General features: G+C 49.3%; 1 protein-coding gene across 8 annotated transcripts; it reads left to right on the forward strand.

The window, feature by feature from the left end:
• Nucleotides 1–237: 237 nt before the first annotated feature.
• Nucleotides 238–18,836, forward strand: nfkb2 (nuclear factor of kappa light polypeptide gene enhancer in B-cells 2 (p49/p100)). Of its 8 annotated transcripts, none has more exons than XM_085183163.1 (24): nucleotides 238–370; nucleotides 1,893–1,979; nucleotides 7,074–7,113; nucleotides 8,281–8,350; nucleotides 8,991–9,031; nucleotides 10,802–10,900; nucleotides 12,168–12,319; nucleotides 12,750–12,862; nucleotides 13,100–13,258; nucleotides 13,488–13,592; nucleotides 13,674–13,762; nucleotides 14,494–14,632; nucleotides 14,843–14,959; nucleotides 15,082–15,288; nucleotides 15,384–15,525; nucleotides 15,609–15,723; nucleotides 15,918–16,125; nucleotides 16,207–16,376; nucleotides 16,460–16,562; nucleotides 16,633–16,808; nucleotides 16,984–17,071; nucleotides 17,155–17,324; nucleotides 18,010–18,121; nucleotides 18,325–18,836. In XM_085183163.1, the coding sequence occupies exons 2-24, from the start codon at nucleotides 1,963–1,965 to the stop codon at nucleotides 18,393–18,395; spliced, it is 2,703 nt and encodes a 900-aa protein (XP_085039289.1). In that variant the 5' UTR covers nucleotides 238–370; nucleotides 1,893–1,962; the 3' UTR covers nucleotides 18,396–18,836. The 8 variants fall into 8 exon arrangements, with proteins under 8 accessions (XP_085039289.1, XP_085039290.1, XP_085039291.1 ...); XM_085183164.1 differs by having other exon boundaries at nucleotides 319–1,156; XM_085183165.1 differs by having other exon boundaries at nucleotides 319–1,067.
• The last annotated feature ends 687 nt before the right edge of the window (nucleotides 18,837–19,523 follow it).

The raw sequence follows: 19,523 nt of genomic DNA on the forward strand, positions 1-19,523 counted from the left end.
AGTGATATCTCTGAACTGAATGTATTACAGTCGATGAGTTCAGAGGAAATAAATAAAAATTAAGATAACATGAATGTTTGATATATAAATAAATAAAAAACATTTGAAATGCTGTTTTTTAATTTTCCTGAATATTTTTTGAGACTGTTATTGTTTTAATGTCCTCCTTTTTTGTTGTTTTTTTCTCTTCTCGTTTGAATGTTTTTCACACTGATTTCTCTCCTGTTCGCTTCACATCAGAGGTGCAGGGTTCTTACCTTTATTTTGAAAATCGGGAGCAGGACGTGACCTCGGGGTTGTGATCTTGGTCTTGTTGCTGAATCCAGTTTGGAGTTTCCAGACTGAAGGGAACGTTGAGAGCTGCACGCAGGTAACGTTTCTTTAACTTCGTTTAAAGTCAAACTGCTGATCAATAAAATAAAATTAATAACCGAGCGCTGGAACCTGTAACAGGTGATTCCACCACAGCCGGACTTTAATGTGCCTCATTTTCGCGTGACAAACATTCGGGGTGACGTGAGCAGCTGTTACTCGATCACTGAGGATTATTGATGATCGATTATTGGGTTGTTTCAGCGCTGGCTGTGTTTGATGCAGGTGACGTGTGGAGGTGTTGCGCTTGCGCTGTGATGTTTAAACCGGCTCGTTCTGCTTCTATAATCCAGGCTCGTGTTTGTTGTCAGGCGCAAAGAATCCAGTTAAATAGCCGCTCGGCTCCTGGGGTTTGAGCTGCTTCACAGGTCAAAATGATCCTTTACCGCACACCGAGCCCTCAGATTCGCCAGTTTCCGGAAGCCTGCCGAGGGGCCGCGGAGTGAGGACTTCCAGTGTGGCGTGTGGTGGTCTCGGCGTGGCCCACCTGCGTCTCAGATGTACCTGAAAGACGTTCCAGAGGAAACAAGGCCTTTCTAACAGGAAGCGTGCTGCACGCCAGCCCTGCCGTCGGCGCTCCACCACACCTGCATCATCTCCATCCAGGTGTTCACGTTGGATCCAACGCGTGTGGCTCTGCTCGCACATTTCCCCAAAACGAACCCGTGAAACAGCCGTGCTGAGACATCTGCAGGGTTAGGGAACATTCATCGTTATGACACTGAACTCTGACCCTGAAGTTTTCCTTTAAGGCGCTCTGATGACATCCACAGACGTCATCACTGTAAATATGATCAAAAGAGATGTTCACAAGATTTAATCATCTTGTCTGTTTTATTTATAAAGCACAAACACAACAGCAGTCGCCTCAAGGTGCTCACAGACTCACACATATACAACAGACAGCAGCCAACAGTCACGTGACGCTCGCGGAGCACAGATGTGGTGCTGATGGTGCTGCATTAAAATGAGACTTTTCTGTCCGCTCTGGAAAAATGAATGAAAGGAGAATTTCTACCTTACAGACGTGAAAATATCAAAGCGGATTAAAGAAGCTGAGGAGAGTCACAAGTTCAGAAAGTCTTCCTCGTCTGTTTGTAGGACAGAAAGTTCTGACGGCGCCTAAACGCGTCGTTTGGTTTGCAAATCATCGAAAAAAATTCATAATTTTCTTTGAAAGATGAATTTTTCTGAGTAGCTTGAAAAACTTTTGAAAAACATTTTTCCAAAAACACATGAAAGCAGATGTAAATGTGACCTTTCCAGAGCTGCTCCTCCTCTCAGCTGACAGGCACACTTCAGTGGCTCTGTTGGGTTTTTAGGCTAACAGTTTCCATTGGTTCTCAGTGTTTGTGCTAAGCTAACCCTGTGAAACTGAGGCTGTGGTGAAGGCAGACTGTTGGGCCTGAGCTCCCTGATCGTCCCCAAACATCAGAGAGGAGGAGGAGGGTGGAAATTCCCACTGATGTGACTCCATCAGCACCGAGCTGTGTCATTAACCCTTCGCTTACCATCCACAGGAAAATCCCTGAAGGAGGAAGAACAGGTCAGCTGCCTCCTCCTCATCATCATCATCATCAGCGCTGAGCCATGGCAGGAGCCCTGCGGTACGTCTGCTGTTAACCCTGTAATGTGCTGTGATGCGTTTCCTGTTTGTTGTGAGATGTTTTGGAATCCTGTTGCTCAAACCGCAGCGACGCACAGGAATGTTTCTGTGGTTTCTACGGAAGCCCTGAAGCTCCAAAAAGTGATTTTTGTTTTGGTTTGTTTTGTATGTTGTGCACTGAAGTTAAAGCAGGCTGTGTATCTCACTTCCTGTCCTGCTCGCTGCAGCGCCAGGGTTTTGTTTTAGATCGTCATGGCACTATTATTATTATTGTTGTTGTTATTAGTAATATTAATTCAATTCAACTTTATTTATAAAGCACCAAATCACAACAACAGTTGCTTGAAGGCGCTTTATACTGTAAGGTCGATCCTACAATAACACACAGAGAGAAAAATCCAACAATCATATGACCCCCTATGAGCAGCACTTTGGCGACAGTGGGAAGGAAAAACACCCTTTTAACAGGAAGAAACCTCCAGCAGAAGCAGGCTCAGGGAGGGGCGGGGCCATCTGCTGCGACCCAAGACGTTTGGGTCCATGTTCTTTTCACCATTTTTAATCAGACGACTTCACTTCAACGTTACACCGACTGCACGCACAGCGCTTTATACAGCACACAGACACACACATAAAGAGCAGCGATGTGATTGGTCCTCCAAACGAGTTTTTCACCCTCTGACAGCGAAACGTCGACCGTGAGCTGATGAACGAGAGCAAACACAAACATGAATCAAAAGGTTAAAGGTCGTGAAAATGTGACGGCGTCACGCTTGGTGCACTCGGGTGTGTTTGTCCTCCACGTGTCTGCGTGGGTTTCCAGGTGTGTTCGATCACCTGAGGAAATAGTGTCTGCGTCCCCCGGCTGTAGGCTCCACCCCCTCGCCCCTGACTTGATTTGCAGGAAAGAACTCATTTTTAAACCGCCAACAGACCGCCGCTCTGAAGCGCGTCATGCTTTCTGTCGTGGATTGCATAAATCATCATTCAGCACAGCTCACATGTAGGTACGTAGTGCCCCTCTGCAGGCTTCCACAAGTTGTCCAATCAGAGAAAAGTATGTTTTTAAAGAGACAGGAGCCTGTTTGAGACGGCGGATGGACTGATGCTTCGGTCCCAAGCCGACAGCAGCCTGTTTTAGATTAAATAAATCATCTGACCAGCTGAGACCTCGATCTGTTTTGTGTTTCCGTGACAACCAGCAGCTGATGACTAACACCTCGTTAAGGCGCATGGAGGTTGTTTCTGAAACAGCGGTTGCTACAAAACATCCCAGCGCAGCGGAAAGTTTGACTCTCTATGGCTCTCACCTGAAAGCGATGCAGACTGACGTTCAGTTTGTTGCTGCTTCCTCATAATCAGAGCCAAGCAGCAGGAAGTGCCTGATGTTTACAGCAGGGGCCAGTTTAATACGGGTCAGGATAAGAAAATAAAACTGACGAACCATCTCATCCTCAGATTTGGATTATAAGTGATGCTGTCTGCGCCTGTCAGACGCTGTCGGTTTTCTTCATCACTCCTGTATCAGCTCAGTGTATGTATGCAATAATAATAACAACAGGAAATAATAATATTGTAGTGAGAATAATAACAGGTGTATTCGAGTCGTTCTAGTTCAGAAACTAAAAGAGCAGCGTTCGTGTCCCGTGAAGCCGACACACACCCTGGTTTATTAAAGTTCTTCTGGCAGTTGTTCTGCTAACAGGCAGCAAAGACGACGTTGTTGCTGTTTATTTAGAAGTTCATATGTGGGGAATATTCTCTGACTCATGGCAAATATTTCCTGATTTTACACGCCTCCATTGAACTTCTCATCACAGAACAACAGTGGATTCAGACACTCGCATCACTGCAGTAAAAAGAACATAAATGTGTTTATCAGTGTGGAAACCAGTGCTGGGTCACATCATACCGCTCACGGTAACACCGGTGTAATGTTGGGCAGCGATAGGAAAATGAAATATGGCGATAGAATGTGGGTAAAACGCGCATGCGCAGTGCCTTTGTTTACATACGCACATGGCGGAAAAATCATGGCAGTGACACAGAATGAGAAGAGCGAAAGTGGATCGTTGAATGAAACGATGAACCTGAACTGGTTTGTAAAAATGCAGCTTCAGTGGTGGAACTGGTTTAGCTTTCGTCAGATACACAACAAAGCACTATTTTTGGTAGCGCATGCTAGCGGGCCGTCGTTATTACCGTGTTGTTTGGAAAATACGGCGCACTTAAAATCAATCCTTTGATTTTTCTGAAGGTCAACAGAGCCCCTTATAATCCCGTGTGCCTTATGTATGAACTCTGGTTGTGTTTACTGACCTCGAAACGATTTTATGTGCACGGCGCTCGACAATCTGTCAGATGTTTCAGTACGACTTTGCTAAGCCACGAAGCCGCACCGCTTGATGGATTGTTGGAGCATTACGGCTGTCGTAGGCGGAGCCTCGCGGAGTGATACGTACTGTGCTTCAACATAATATTACCGTATTGTGTGTGTTTAACCTCTTTTTAAGTTTTGTGGATATTATACATGGTTATGCTGAGGATATGTCGGCCAGTTTCCACTGGAAATGCCTTTTGGTTAAACTGTCAGCGAGGAATTTGCATTTGCACTGTTACATTTTTATATAACTTTAATGCAGATAAAAACAGCTGCTTGTTTAAGTGAAAATGCATTGATGGAGTTTTTGCACTAATAAAGTTGTGGAGTTGTAAAGTATTTTTAAATTATATCGTCAGTTATATCGTTATCACAAACTTTCAAAGGAGATGGTGATAAATATTTCTGCTCTGGTGGAAACAATCTGATTTATCTGAATCGAAAAGTTAAAGTTCAGCTTTTAAGGTTTTAATACTCGAGGCGGTTACCTGATGTTTGTTTCCATGACAGAAGCTCTGTGAATAATCTGGATCTGATTTGAGATTATTTCAGTTTCTTATTGGCTCGAGCGTTCTGATCCATCACTTTGAGCATTTCTAATGTTACTGACAGGTCGAGTCCTGCCTGTAAATCGCCGTCTCGTCTGTTTGAACATTTATAAATGTTTGTGAGTCTGAGGGACGGTCTACGTAAGCATGAAACGCTCCACCTGTAGATCTCCACCCTCGTCCTGCTCTTTGTCTGGAGGACGTGGTTTTCCAGCAGCTGCAGGTTTTCCAGCCTGCAGCTGCTCTTTTGTCTGTTGTTAATGATCGCATGTGTTGTTGATGGTGATGCTCTGATACAGAGGATCACATGATCTGGATCTCCTGAACCGTCTGATCTCGGGGGCGTACCTCAGGGTTCAGGTCTGGGACCGCTCGTCTTTTCACTGCATGTGCTGCCACATGTTGTGCATCGTTTCTATGCTGATGACTCTGACTGGTAACTCTTTGTTGTCATTGCACAGTCACACCTGGAGCACCAGTACAACGAAACTGTCCCGTGTTAGTACGACACACAAACAACACAGTAACTTAACTAAATAAAAGGGATGAGTGCATGTTTTATTGCACATTTTTATTGTTATTATTATTATTGTTGTTGTTACCTCCCCCCCCCCCCCCAAAAGTTCAGGCAGGTAGCCAATCAGGTCAGCTGTTAGCACTGATCAGGGCTCCTTGAGTCTGTTTGTTCGGGACCTCAGCAGCCTGAACTTCCTGCCAGACGGCAGCAGCTCAAACAGCCGGTGTCCTGGTGTGTGCCGTCCCGGAGGACGCTGCGTGCCCTCTGGAGACAGCGAGTGCTGTGCCGGTGCTTCAGGGAGGGAAGAGGATGTATGAATGTATCCATGAAGCCAGATAACACACACCAGGTGATCCCTGCAGCTGCTGTCAGCTGTTCTTCTGACTGAAGCTCTTCGGCTGCAGAGCGTCCGGACGCTTCGGGAAACGAGCTGAAGCTGGAAGCGGCCTGGGACGTCTGCTCGAGGTCACAAACAGCCTCAGCTGTTGTTTGTGTGTCTGCGTCGTGTTCGCTGCTTCTCACGCCGCAGGTGAAGAAATGTTTCATCAGGTTAATTCAAGCGAATGACTGAAGCGGTTTCAGGGAAACATGAAAGAAATAACCTCTGTGGATTCCTGCAGACTTCCCCTCGGGTTTTCTCTCATCTCGCTCGTACTCTACCTTTGTGGGTTTGTCTCTGCACAGCGCTCTGATTGGCCGATGTGCTGAGAGGGGCTGTCCCGTCGCAGCGGGTTGAAGCTGGGAGAGCAGTGAGCCTCGCAGTTTTGAGTCAGAGGCGTTAGACGAGGGACAGGAAGTCGAACGAGAAACCAACAAAAAGACAGAAAAGAGAGCAAAGAGGAAGCGGAGCCGCAGGCCCGGCCGTGACAGAGCGCCGTGACAGAGCGCCGTGACAGAGCGCCGTGACAGAGCGCCGTGCACAGCTGTAACCTCTGCAGGTTCGTCCCCGTCTGCTGCTTCCAGCTTCACGCTGGGCTTCAGCTCTAATCAGCTGATTTGTGTCGGTGTTACACTGCTCGGGTCTGACGGCTGAACGCCGTCGGGCGCTCTCTCGTGACCGTGCTGCAGACCTCATCAGCTGTTTACGCTCTGATGGTTCGAGGTGAGATAAGCTGTGAGTGCGGCTGCAGTTATTTACTGCTTCTATTCGAAGCTGAAGTCGTTCATGAGTTATTTAGAGTTTAACTGTCTCAGGACGTCGACTCCGTCTTTATTCTTCAGCTCGAATGTTTATCTCTGTTTCTCTTTTTGTTTGTTGTTGCTCTTCTTCCTCGTCTGCCTCACCGGCAGCAGCAGAGTGACATCAGCAGCTGTAGCCCCGCCTCCTCTCTCAGCAGGCCTGGGATTCTGGGGGTTTTCCTCGGCTCAGCCACTTCCAGGAAGTGACTGAAAGCAGAGCGAGATACGGGAAGGGGAGGGGGCAGAGAGAGGGGGGAGATTAGAGACAAACAGCAGAAGAAGGAGGGAAGGAGAGACGGCGTGCAGCGTTTGAGTGCGTGAAAGTGAAACTGCTGAACTTTGGATCGCTTTGCTGCGCTCGTCTTTGTTCGCCTCTCGGGACTTTCAGCCTGAGGGGTTAAAGCGACTCGGCCGATGGTTCCTGCGACACGCCTCTGACTTCTCTACGCTTCTCTTCTGTTTGTGCTGCAGGATGACTGAAGCCCAGTTCATCGGCGGCTACGAGCACGACGTAAGTACTTTCTCTACGTTTGTCTTTATTCTCTCCACCACAGGAAGTGTGTTTTTAATCCAGCTGGTCAGCGAGCGTGCCCGAGCCTCGCTCTAACCGTTCGTTCTGACACGAGATGATTTCAGGTCTCCTCTGATTACATCATCCTGAATGGATTCAGAGGTTTTCTGCACATCTGTGAAGTTTTATTTGACGTCTAGACGCAGAGACGCGTTTACATCAAAGCGTGCGGTGGGCTCTTTGTTGTAACCCTGTGGAGACCTCAGCAGGAAGCAGCGACACAAAACCAGTCCAGAACTTTCCATACGGTGCGAGGATCAGTGTTGGATGTTGACTCGGGAGCAACGACACCGTTTCCAGTTTAAGAGGATTGAGAGAAGTATTGTATTTAACCAGGCGAGAGGTGACACAACAAAGCCTCGCAGAGCTTCAGTCGGTTTTCGCTTTGATGCAACAACAACGCGTTTGAATAAAGTTGTTCGAGGAGGCCCCACCACAAACAGGCTCCAGATGTTTGCACTGGTGTCTGCTTCAGGTTAGCAGCTGGAGTTCGAGCTCCGTGCGTTCGTCAGGACGGCGGCAGACTCAGGATTAATGTGCAACTTACAAGCTTAAATTTGGTGAAGCAAAAATGTTCTTCATTCTCTATATGAGTGAATTCTGTGCAGCTGGATCATGCAGACAGGTGTTAAACACGTGGAGGCAGTTAAAGAGCAGAGCGCTTAAGTTACGGTAAGAAATCACCGATTCGTTTGAAACTCGTTAAGAAGCAGAAACCTGAGGGGCTGCGAGGCCTGCGAGGGGGTTTACAGGCTAATGATTCACGTTTAACTGATCATCATGTTGATACCAGAGATGTGTCAGTTTGCCGATAAATCGATGATTCACAGGAACGTTATGAAGCCCCTGAAACTGTTTTACAAGGGTTACCTAGGCAACTGGAGTCTGGAATGTCCACTAGCGACCAATCGTAAGCCACAGAGCGAGGCGCCACAGAGCGAGGCGCCACGAACGAGCCGCTTCCTGTGTGATGGAGGTGTTCCACAGGGATCGACACTGGGCCCGCTGCCGTTTTACATCACGACTGTAACGTGTGCTTTCACACCGACAGCAGCGTGAGCTGAACGGTCTGAGCTGTTAAAGATGTTTCTGCTTGTTCGTCCGCAGCTGCAGCAGTTCATGCCGTACGACTATATTCCAGTGGACATAAAGACGGAGCCCTTCATGCCTGAGACAGGTGAGCGTTCAGGACGACGTCACGTCAAACTATGGAGCAGGTCGCAGCTCGTTTTTCCTCCTTAATCAGAAAAACAGATGCAGATTGTAGGAAACAGCATCAATCTGCAGACTCTCGTTTGTGTTTCTGTTGTTTAAGTCAGTTTGTTGCCTTTAACACACTGACCTCCTGTCTGAAGCATCTCACTGCGTGTCACAACATCTGGTTTAAAAAGGTCAAAGGTGACTGAGAACACGGTCAGGCTGGAGTCAGGAGCTCCTGACAACACACGAGTGTATTTGAAGCCTTGTGAAGTCCAGAGTTTTGCTACAACCTCAAACAGCTCAGGGTGACTCTCTGATCCTGCCCCGGGGGCGCCCCAGTACCCCCCCTCAGTTTAGAAACATGTACAGTCTGGGTTTCATACCCAGAAGTGTGTGTGTGTGTGTGTTAGTGGGCATCAGTGCTGTAACATGTTACAAGAAACTCCACAAAACTCCAGCGAGTAACAGAGTAACACCTGGTCATCTCGAACCTTCTAGAATTTACTCGTCTGGTAACATTTTGCTTCTCGCTGATGAAATAGTGAAAGTTGACTTTGAGAAACGATCAGTCACAGCGCCTGACGAGTGTTTTTTCTTCACCTGTGTTTGTGTTGTAGCTCACGGCCCGTACATCCAGATCATCGAAGAGCCCAAACAGGTGAGACTCACATCTTACTTCCTGTTTCTCTACAAACACGACGAGGCAGCAGTGGAAACATGGAGGTGACAAAGATCGAAGCAGTCGTCAACAACATAGCGCAGCAATAAGACGCAGACGGCCTGATAAACCTGGATTATTAGTGGTTCAGATCTTTAACAATGGTTCAATTCAATTCAATTCAGTTTTATTTATATATATATATATTTATATTTATATAGCGCCAAATCACAACAACAGTCGCCTCAAGGCGCTTCATAGATACAGAGAAAAACCCAACAATCATATGACCCCCTATGAGCAGCACTTTGGCGACAGTGGGAAGGAAAAACTCCCTTTTAACAGGAAGAAACCTCCGGCAGAACCAGGCTCAGGGAGGGGCGGGGCCATCTGCTGTGATTGGTTGGGGAGAGAAGGAAGACAGGATAAAGACATGCTGTGGAAGAGAGACAGAGGTTAATAACAGATATGATTCAATACAGAGAGGTCTGTTAATACATAGTGAGTGAGAAAGGTGACTGGAAAGGAAAAACTCAATGCATCATGGGAATCCCCCGGCAGCCTACATCTATTGCAGCATAACTAAGGGAGGATTCAGGGTCACCTGGTCCAGCCCTAACTATATGCTTTAGCAAAAAGGAAAGTTTTAAGCCTAATCTTAAAAGTAGAGATAGTGTCTGTCTCCTGAATCCAAACTGGAAGCTGGTTCCACAGAAGAGGGGCCTGAAAACTGAAGGCTCTGCCTCCCATTCTACTTTTAAATACTCTAGGAACAACAAGTAGGCCTGCAGAGCGAGAGCGAAGTGCTCTAATAGGGTGATATGGTACTACAAGGTCATTAAGATAAGATGGGGCCTGATTATTTAAGTTAAACGTGATTGTTCCTGTGTTGGTCAGGTGGCGTGATTAACAGACGCCAGCATTACCGATGAACGTTCATTAAGTGCTGCTGATGGTGTCGCGCAGGGATCAGAGTCGCTGCTTTGTCCAGTTTTATTCCCCTGAGCCTGAGACCAGTTTACATCATAACGTTAACATCTCATCCTGATGTTTTAAAGTTTGAAGTAGAAAAGCTCCGACAATACAAAGTCTAGGATGGTAGGATGCAGCGTGATGACGTAGCACCAGCAGCACGACACACAAATGTGTTTGTTGTTGTGTTTGTTGTTGTGTGCATGGCAAACAAACAAACAAAGTGTTTGAAGAGCGTGAGGTGATGATGAGCTCAAAGCTGCGACCTGGAGCTCAAACAGGAAGCAGAGATTTGGTTCAGACTCGGTGCTTCCCCGGCGGGCTGATCCACACGTTAACACAACAGTCACTTCCTTTGATCCCGGGTTTTCCCAACAGTCATATAAGCACACGGGACAGAGCCGAGCACGAACGGGGAGTTTCTGCTGTTAAAGGTTGCGTCTGCTGACTGTCTCTATGCAAATCACTCAGTTCTGCTCTGAAGACAAAGGAAGTGCCGAGTTTACGCAACCAGAGCTGAAGCAGTGACGCAAACGCTCGCAGCACAGCTTGCACGCCGCTCTGATACGCAGTCGCATTTTTAGCTTTTCTTCAGAATAAAGTTAATAAAGTTTAAGATCACGAGTCGTGCACACAGCAGCTGTTTGAAACGAACAGTTTCAGACCCGTCGTCTGATTGTAAACGTTGTTGCGCTGCTTTGATCACAAAGAGAAAGTGAAACTGTGACGGCTCAAACTAATCCAGACGTTCCCTCGTCTTTACTGCTGTGCTCATCTGTAGCGTGTGTGTGTTCACAGAGGGGGTTTCGTTTCCGTTACGAGTGCGAGGGGCCATCACACGGCGGGCTCCCGGGGGCCTCCAGCGAGAAGAACAAGAGGACGTACCCCACAGTGAGGGTGGGTAACACACGTCAATAACAGCCTCGCCACATTCAATGTTTCTGTACGTCGACATGAAACTGAACTCAGTCGGACGTTTATTTCTGGATAAACGATCCGATAATCAATCAGTGCTGATCAGGAAATGTGGAGTTTCCAGGCAGGTGGGGGCGAGCGCCACATTTGTACCGATCTTCACAGTTTGAGGAACAAATGTTCTTCACGCACATCGCTGACAGTTTGCATCCAGTGAATGGATGAGCGTCCCTGTTCGTGCGCTCTCTACACAGTCACAGTTAAAGACTTTTTGGAGTTTTTTTAACGGGACAGGAAATGTGGGAGAGCCGGGGGAAACAGCTCGGTGCTTCACCTGATCTCCCCGTGGAGACGCTCGGAGGAGCTCTCCTCAATAATAAACATGTTTATCCTCAGAGAGCCGGCGTGCGGGGCAACGATGTGAAACCCGGTGTCCCACTGGGCTCCGTGCTGGGCTCTTTATCGTTCGTGTCCTACAGCAGGTTTTAAACATTTCTGATGTTTGTGTAATAATTGTGCAACATGTGGCTCAAAGTTCACACTGCAGATGTAACCGGTGTGATTCTGCGTTGTGTCTGATCAAAAAGGTAAAAGAAAGAAAGACCTCCAAGTAAATAACTTGCCCGCTCCAGCTCCTACGACCAAATACAAACAGTGGGGAAGAGGGTTAGCTCAACCCACCACAACTTCCAAGCTAGCAAGAAGTATATATCCATGCTAGCATTTATGGCGCCTAAAACACATTTATGATACACACATACTACATACTTATAACATCTAACAAAAACAGGCTTAATAATGACAATAATTGAACTAGAATCGCAATCAGAAACATCCAGGTGGCTAAATATGAATTATATGAGCGTTTTACAGTGTTGGAAAGAAATGACACCAACCTCTCCCACAGGGGAATTGTAGAAAAGGGGAGAGGCAAAAGGGCTACACTGTATTTATAGGGTTGCACCAAAGAAGAAGAAGAAAGAATGAGGAGGGGCTCTAACTGATAATGGACATAACTACAGGCTTGGAGGTCCTAAAAGTCAGGTATAAAAGGAGCAGTTTGGGGGTTTAGGACACATTTTGTGTAATTATAACAATGTGATTCATGACCCTGTTACACAGAACCTCCAGCCTGCATCGTTACACACCTGTAACCAGAACATCCACCATTTTTATTAAAACTGTTCATGGAGTCCAGCCTGACGCCCGCCTGTGGCGTGCAGACCGTAACGCTGTCTTTGTTCCTCAGATCAATAACTACGTGGGTCTGGCCCGGGTCGAGGTCCAGCTGGTGACGCACACCGACCCTCCTCGCGTCCACGCCCACAGTCTGGTTGGACGCCACTGCGTCGAAAACGGCACCTGCACCATCGACATCGGCCCCAACGACCTCACCGCCTCGTCAGTATCCAATCACATCATGGCATTATTAGCCCCTCCCCCTGGCCTTATTATTATTAAAAACACAACGACCCCTCAGAGTCAGCTTCAGTCAGTCTTTGGTCACTTTGAGTCTTTTTATTTAATATTTATTTTATTGTTGTTTTATTTTCTTTATCAGTTGGATGTGTTTTTGTTTTTTTGTTGCTCTGAAGTTTGGATTCAGTGTCAGACAGTTTAAAGACAGAGAGGCAGGTTTGTGTGTTTGTGTGTTTGTGTGTTTGTGCTGCTGTGAGGGAAAAGTCCAAAGAGGAAGTCGCAGCTTTCTGTGTTGGGAATTCTTACTGCAATGAAAACACCCTGAACACATCGCTGACTGTGTTTCGCTGCAGTCACGACCTTTATGTAGAAAAGAGACGCTGTGCATAATGGATGATGTCACTTCCTGTAGGTTCAGCAACTTGGGGATCCTCCATGTGACCAAGAAGGGCGTGGTTGAAGTTCTGAGCCGGAGGCTGAGAGAAGAGAAGAAGCGGCTGAAAGGACCGCACTGTCACCTGACAGGTAGACTCACCTGAGCAGTCCAGAGTCGTTGTTTCGTGGTTTGCTGTGATCGTGAAATCGTTTTGGTTTCAGACGTTCAGAAACAGAAAGTCAGAATCCTCCTTTCAGTTTGTGAACTTCCTGTTTCTTTAAGCGTCAGAACACGCCGCGCTGTCATGTCCGCACACAAACGTCAGACCATAAACGTGACGATCAGACGAGCAGAATTAAAGGTGTCGCACTCGTGCGTGTTTGCAGATGTCGAGGAGTCGGCCATCGTGAAGGAGGCCAAGGAGCTCGGCAAAACGATGGACCTGAACATCGTCAGGTTAAAGTTCACCGCCTACCTGCAGGACAGCACCGGCGCCTTCACCCGCGCGCTGAAGCCCGTCGTCTCCAACCCCATCTACGACAGCAGTGAGTCCTCAGTAAAGCTTAGACGAGAGCTCGCTGTGCTGCGGCGTCCTCGGGCCTCTGATTGGACGGAGGTTTGAGCGTCCTGCTCAGCTGATCTGAGCGCTGTGAACTTTGTAACGATGAGCTGTGTTTGCAGACGTGTTTGAAGTAACCAGTTTGTTTATTAAAGTCAACGATGTAACGAAGCTGAAAATGAGCCGCTCCGCTCTGACGTCTGTTCCTCCTGCAGAGTCGCCCAACGCCTCCAACCTGAAGATCTCCCGCATGGACAAGACGTGCGGCTCGGTGCTCGGAGGAGACGAGATCTTCCTGCTCTGCGACAAAGTCCAGAAAGGTAAACGACAAACCGTCAGCGCTTTGTTTTCACCGCCGCTCAGGCCGCAGACGTATCCCATCATGCCTCTGTGCTCCTCAGATGACATCGAGATCCGGTTTTACGAGGAGGACGAGGACGGATGCTGGGAGGCGTTTGGGGACTTCTCCCCCACGGACGTCCACAAACAGGTAGGTGTGTGTGTGTGTGTGCGTGTGTGCATGTGTGTGTGTGTGCATGTGTGTGTGTGTGTGTGTGTGTGTGTGTGTGTGTGTGTGTGTGTGTGTGCATGTGTGTGCGCGTGTGCATGTGTGTGTGTGTGCGTGTGTGTGCGCCCGTGTGTGTGTGCATGTGTGTGTGTGTGTGTGTGTGTGCGTGAACTCGTCCAGTAGCGTTTGGCTGCGTTTGGGGGAAACAGGAAGCTGTGAGGAGCGGCTCTGCCGTCTCAGATCTGCTTCGTAGGAAACGTCTGAGTCGCTGAGAGACCAACAGAGGCAGCCTTCAACACAATAAACCTGCAGTTTGTGGGTTTGTGGGTTTGTGACGTTGAAAATTGTGAAAATAATATTAATAAAGTGTCGGTGGCTTTTTCCGATGTGCAGGAAGCCCCCACGCACAGCACGCTGTCATGTGACTGCAGCTGTGACAGTGAACACAGACGACTGTCAGTGTTTTTTAGTGTTCAGTTCAGCGTTAAACTCAGCTCAAGAGCGCCCCCATAGACCATACACGGGCAGTTCTCCGTGGTGTTGGAGGCTCTTTGGCATTGTCTTAAAGGGGGAGGAGCTACAACAGCTTATTTTAGGCCAAGGGTGATCTGAGGGTTGTGTAATGTAAAGAAGGATTATTTTGAGCCTTCACTCATGCAAAGCTGGTCTAAATCTAAAACACTTAACACTGAGTAACTGTCTCCTCTCTGCAGTACGCCATCGTGTTCAAAACGCCGGCCTATCACAGCACAGAGATCGAGCGGCCCGTCACCGTCTTCCTGCAGCTGAGGAGGAAGAAGGCGGGCGACAGCAGTGACCCCAAACAGTTCACCTACATCCCGCAAGTCCTAGGTGAGCCGCCACGCTGCACGAGCACGTTCTAACCAGGCGCCGCCGGTAAATCCCCACAGAGGCTCGCAGATGTTTGGGGTTAAAGGTCACAGCTCTGGGGTTTCCCACAGTGGAAACTGTTGCACAGACTTTCAGTCCTCACCTACTCACTCAGGTGTTCGTTACACAAAGTTTGTTTTCCGTCACCGTCTCGTCTTCTCTCCCGCGCAGACAAAGAGGAGGTGCTGAGGAAGAAGCAGAAGCCGCTGCCTCACTATGAGCACTGGAGAGGAGGAAGAGGAGGAGGAGGAGGAGCCGGGGGCTTTGGTGGATCAGGAGGAGGAGGCGGTATGTTTCTCAGATTGTCATCAGAGGGGTTTTCCTCGCATGAACATGAGAGGAAGGCGTCAGACAAACGGACGCGGCGCCGAGGCGTTCCTCGTCCTGAGCTTTGAATCTTCTTTCTGCAGGATTTCAGTTCCACCAGGAGATGAACGGCGCCGGGGGAGGAGCTGGAACGGGAGGCTTTTTTAATGTCTCTTTCCCTGGCTTCGGTAATGGGGGAGGGGCTCAGATGTCAGGCTCCGCCCCTCAGTCAGGTGCTGCTCAGCAGCAGACCGACAGACAGACGGGAGGACAGAGCGACTCGCCGCTGCGTCAGCAGCTCCTTCAGATCGGTAAGAAGCTAAACTGTGTTCTCGTCTCGCCGTACGCCGATGGCGTGCCGCTGCACGCTCGCTCACCTGAACCTCCACCTGTGATGCGTTTCCAGCTGCCGCCCTCAACAGCAGAGTCTCTCAGAGCGCCCGGCAGACCGCCACCGCCCTGCTGCAGTACTGCAGCACCGGAGACGCTCGCGTCCTCCTCGCCATCCAGAGACACCTGTGTGGCATCCAAGATGGAAACGGAGACACGTGAGTGTTTCTGAGAACCAATCAGAGCACGTTTCTCCTCTGAGGTTTGTTTGGTGGCTTCACGTGTTCGTTTCTCCTCCCAGACCGTTACACCTGGCCGTCATCCACCATCAGGCAGGTGTGATCCAGCAGCTGATCCACACGCTGCTCAGCAGCCAGCAGCAAGGCATCGTCAACACCGCCAACCACCTCCAGCAGGTAAGCTCCTCCCCCTCCTGTCTGTTCCTTCAGAAACTGGCAGATCAGGTGTTTTCAGCAGGTGAAGTCCCGGGAAGTTTTTCCTGTTTGCGCCCTGATCGCAGCGCGGCGCACACACCTGTCGGGCAGGTTAGGGCGCTGCAGGAAGCTGCAAACATCCTCATCACGTGACCCTGACTCCTCCTCCTCCTCAGACTCCCCTGCACCTGGCGGTGATCACGCGGCAGGTGAAGGTGGTGGAGGTGCTGCTGAAGGCGGGGGCTGACCCCAGCCTGGTGGACAAAGATGGCCGCACCCCCCTCCACCTGGCGGCGCTGGCCGGGGACCACAACATTCTTCGCTTCCTGCTGGCTCACCTGGGAGAATGCCACGCCCACCTGGTCAACATGCCCGATTTCCACGGTGAGAGGACGCCCCCCCCCCCACACACACACCCCCACAGAAATATAAAAGGCTGAAGTAACCGAAACGTTTCTCCGTCAGGCCTCCACCCACTTCACCTGGCTGTGAGGAGGGACGGCGAGCGCTGCCTGCGTCTGCTGGTGGAGGGCGGAGCCAAAATAAACGAGCCTGAGCAGAAGAGCGGGAACACCCCCCTCCACCTGGCCGTCAGAGAAAACCTGTTCAAGGTGGCCTGCCTGCTCATCACCGAGGTAACGAGACAGCGGGGGCGGAGCTTGTTTACATCAACCTGCAGCGTGATTCTGATGTCATCAACGTCTTTGTGTGTTTCCAGCTCCGCGCTGACGTTAACGCCTGCACGTTTGGAGGAAACACGCCGCTCCACCTGGCCGCAAGCCTCAGCTCGCCGACCTTCTGCTCCATGCTCATCGCTGCAGGTGAGACACGCACACGTGGGGAGGCGGAGCCACGTTTAATGAACAGGTGATTAAAGGTGGTGTTCCTCAGGTGCTGATAAGTCCATCGAGAACGATGAGCCGCTCTTCTTCAGCTCCTCCTCCTCAGACGATGAAGACGAACCAATCAGAGAAGAGATGGAGCGAGAGGTCGCCCCAAAGACATCCAATCCCCGCAAGAGACCTGCAGGAGGCCACACCCCCCTGGACCTGGCTAAATGCCAAAAGGTAAGTTGTAGTTTCAAAATAAAAGCATCTTTTCCAGATGCAGAGACGACAGATGTGATCGACCAACAGCTGGGTAATCGATTCAGAGTAATCAGAGTACACGCTCAGGTGGCGTTTTCTGAACGTCGGTTTGTGAGGACGCTAACAGCTGTGTGTGGCTACATCACCTGTGCAGGTCAGGAAAGTGCTGTCGCCATCTAAGAGTCCGAAGTCGGATCGGCGCGGCGGCGGGAACATCAGACCGACGACCAGCAGCGCTGAAGGTTCGTCGCTTTTCTCTTTTTAGCTGATCGCCTTTCAGATGTTACTAAAAACAAGCTAACGTGACGCTGCGATGCCGCCACAGAGGGGGAGCGCGCGGGGCTCGACGAGGACACGCTGTCGCGGCTCGTGGACGTGCTGAGCGTCGGCGACGTCCCCTGGAAGAAACTGGCGGAGAAGTTGGGCATGATGACGCTGACTCACCTGTACCAGGACAGTCCGGCGCCCTGCCGCCAGCTGCTGCACCATTACAAGGTGAGAGCCACGCCCACCGCACACGTGCCTCGCTGAGGCTGCGTCGGGTCTGACAGCCGGCCTCACGTGATGGCACCCCACGTGTCCGCCTGGACAGCTGTCAGCTGCAGGTAACAGCTCACCTGTCCCAGCTCTGCGACACAAACAGGAAGCATCGCGGGTGCTCGTAGACATTTCAGTAACACAGTCACATGATCGCTGTCAGTTTATTATTCAGAGGAAACGTTTCCTGTTTATCAGGTTGTCAGACACACCTGTGACACCTGTGAGCAGCGACGCGTCTGTTATTACTGCCGAGTCTCTAACGTACGGCGTGAAGCACCTGGAGGTGATTTTCTGTAGAATAAGAACTGAAACAAACTGAATGTCATGGGCTCCCCCTGGTGGAGTATGTGGGTACTGCAGCAGTGTGACTCTCATGGCAGTCTTCCACGTTAAGGTGCAGACGTCTGCTCTGTGACGTCAGATTAAACGTGTGTGTGTTTGCAGCTCAGATTAAACGTGTGTGTGTTTGCAGCTCAGATTAAACGTGTGTGTGTTTGCAGCTCAGATTAAACGTGTGTGTGTTTGCAGCTCAGATTAAACGTGTGTGTGTTTGCAGCTCAGATTAAACGTGTGTGTGTTTGCAGCTCAGATTAAACGTGTGTGTGTTTGCAGCTCAGATTAAACGTGTGTGTGTTTGCAGCTGGGTGGGGGTGCAGTCGAAGGCCTGGTTGAAGCTCTGCAGTCTCTCGGTCTGACAGAAGGAGTCCGACTGCTGAGGAACGCCGAGCTCCGAGACGACAAACACAACACAGGTAACTGACGGAGGCGTCCGTTAGCTCTGCTCAGGTCTGATGTTTTACACGCCGCAGCGATAGAGCAGGGCGGTACTGAGCGTGTGCAGAACAGCGACGACCGGAGTCTGTTTTTAGTCTCACATCGAACATCGAAGTGCTGTTTACGTTTCGTTACGTCCAACAGACCCACTCACCTCGTTCTTATTCTTCTCTTCGATCAGACGTCACTGTCGACAGCGGCTTCAGCAGCCAACCAATGGAGGACGTGGAGCCGCCCGCGGGCGTGCAGTGACGAGTGCGTCACGAGCACCATCCTTCTGCGATCCGTCAGAAACCTGCGGCGGGTTTCAGAGATCGGACTGTAAACGTTTGCTTCCTGCAGGGTCGAGACGAACATTTGAAATCCAGCTCAGCGAATCAAGATGAAGTTTTTCATAAAACAGAGGACGGACGAATCGGCGCTGAAACTGTACCATAGATGTCAGAGCGTGCTCTTTTTAACTTATGTTTCCTTTTCCTGTAATAATTTCACTTTATTAAAGAGTATGTGTGTCGTGTCAATAACCTTTTTGAAAAGTTGGGTGGATGAAATGATCAATAAATCTGTTGTTTCACTTTCACACTGAGCTGCTTCTTCTCCATTCTGGAAACTGGAATTTCCCATTTTCTGTCCGGTCTGAAACGCAGCACGCCCGCTCCGTGATATGGACGATCCCGGCGCCTCAAAAATAAAGTGATGATACCAAAACTAAACGTATACGTTTGATGTGAATATGAGCCAATCAGACCGTACTTAAGAGAGGAATTAAAAATAAACGTTTACCAGAATGTAAAGACGGCGACCTGCCCGCCATGTGGCCGCGCCGCCGTTTACAAACCAAATATAGTGTTCCTTCGTTTTCTCAGGTAAGTTTAAAGGAGGAGCTAAGCTCGCGGTCTCAGGTGTTTGACACAGCGTAACCTGTCAGCAGGAGGATTTTAACTCTGATCCAAGAGGCGAACAAAAAGTGGCGGCACAGGATTAATGCACCTGGAGACGGATGTGATGTGAAACGTCTGGTTTTATCCGATACCGGTGCCAAACCGGTACTTTTGAAACGGTGCCGACCGTAGCACAGGAACAGAGCGGGAGGGAGAGAGAGAGGGACAACAACGTCACATTAGAAAGGTATAGTGATCATGCACAACAGTTTTCAGTTGCAGATGATAAAGGATTCAGAAAGTTTATGCAGGCCCAAGGGCGTAGATTTGGTTTTGGCGTTGGTGGGGACCGAGCCCTGTTTCTTATTTTCCCCTTTTTGTTTTTGCTTCTTGATAAAAGGAGAAATATACTTCTCTACATATGTTATTCTGCCTGCTTTTAAACCATTTAAAATTACAATTCATAGTTTTATATGTGAATTATATAAAGTTAAATTAC

This window comes from Neolamprologus multifasciatus, chromosome 13 (genome assembly GCF_963576455.1).
Source record: "Neolamprologus multifasciatus chromosome 13, fNeoMul1.2, whole genome shotgun sequence".
NCBI lineage: Eukaryota > Metazoa > Chordata > Actinopteri > Cichliformes > Cichlidae > Neolamprologus > Neolamprologus multifasciatus.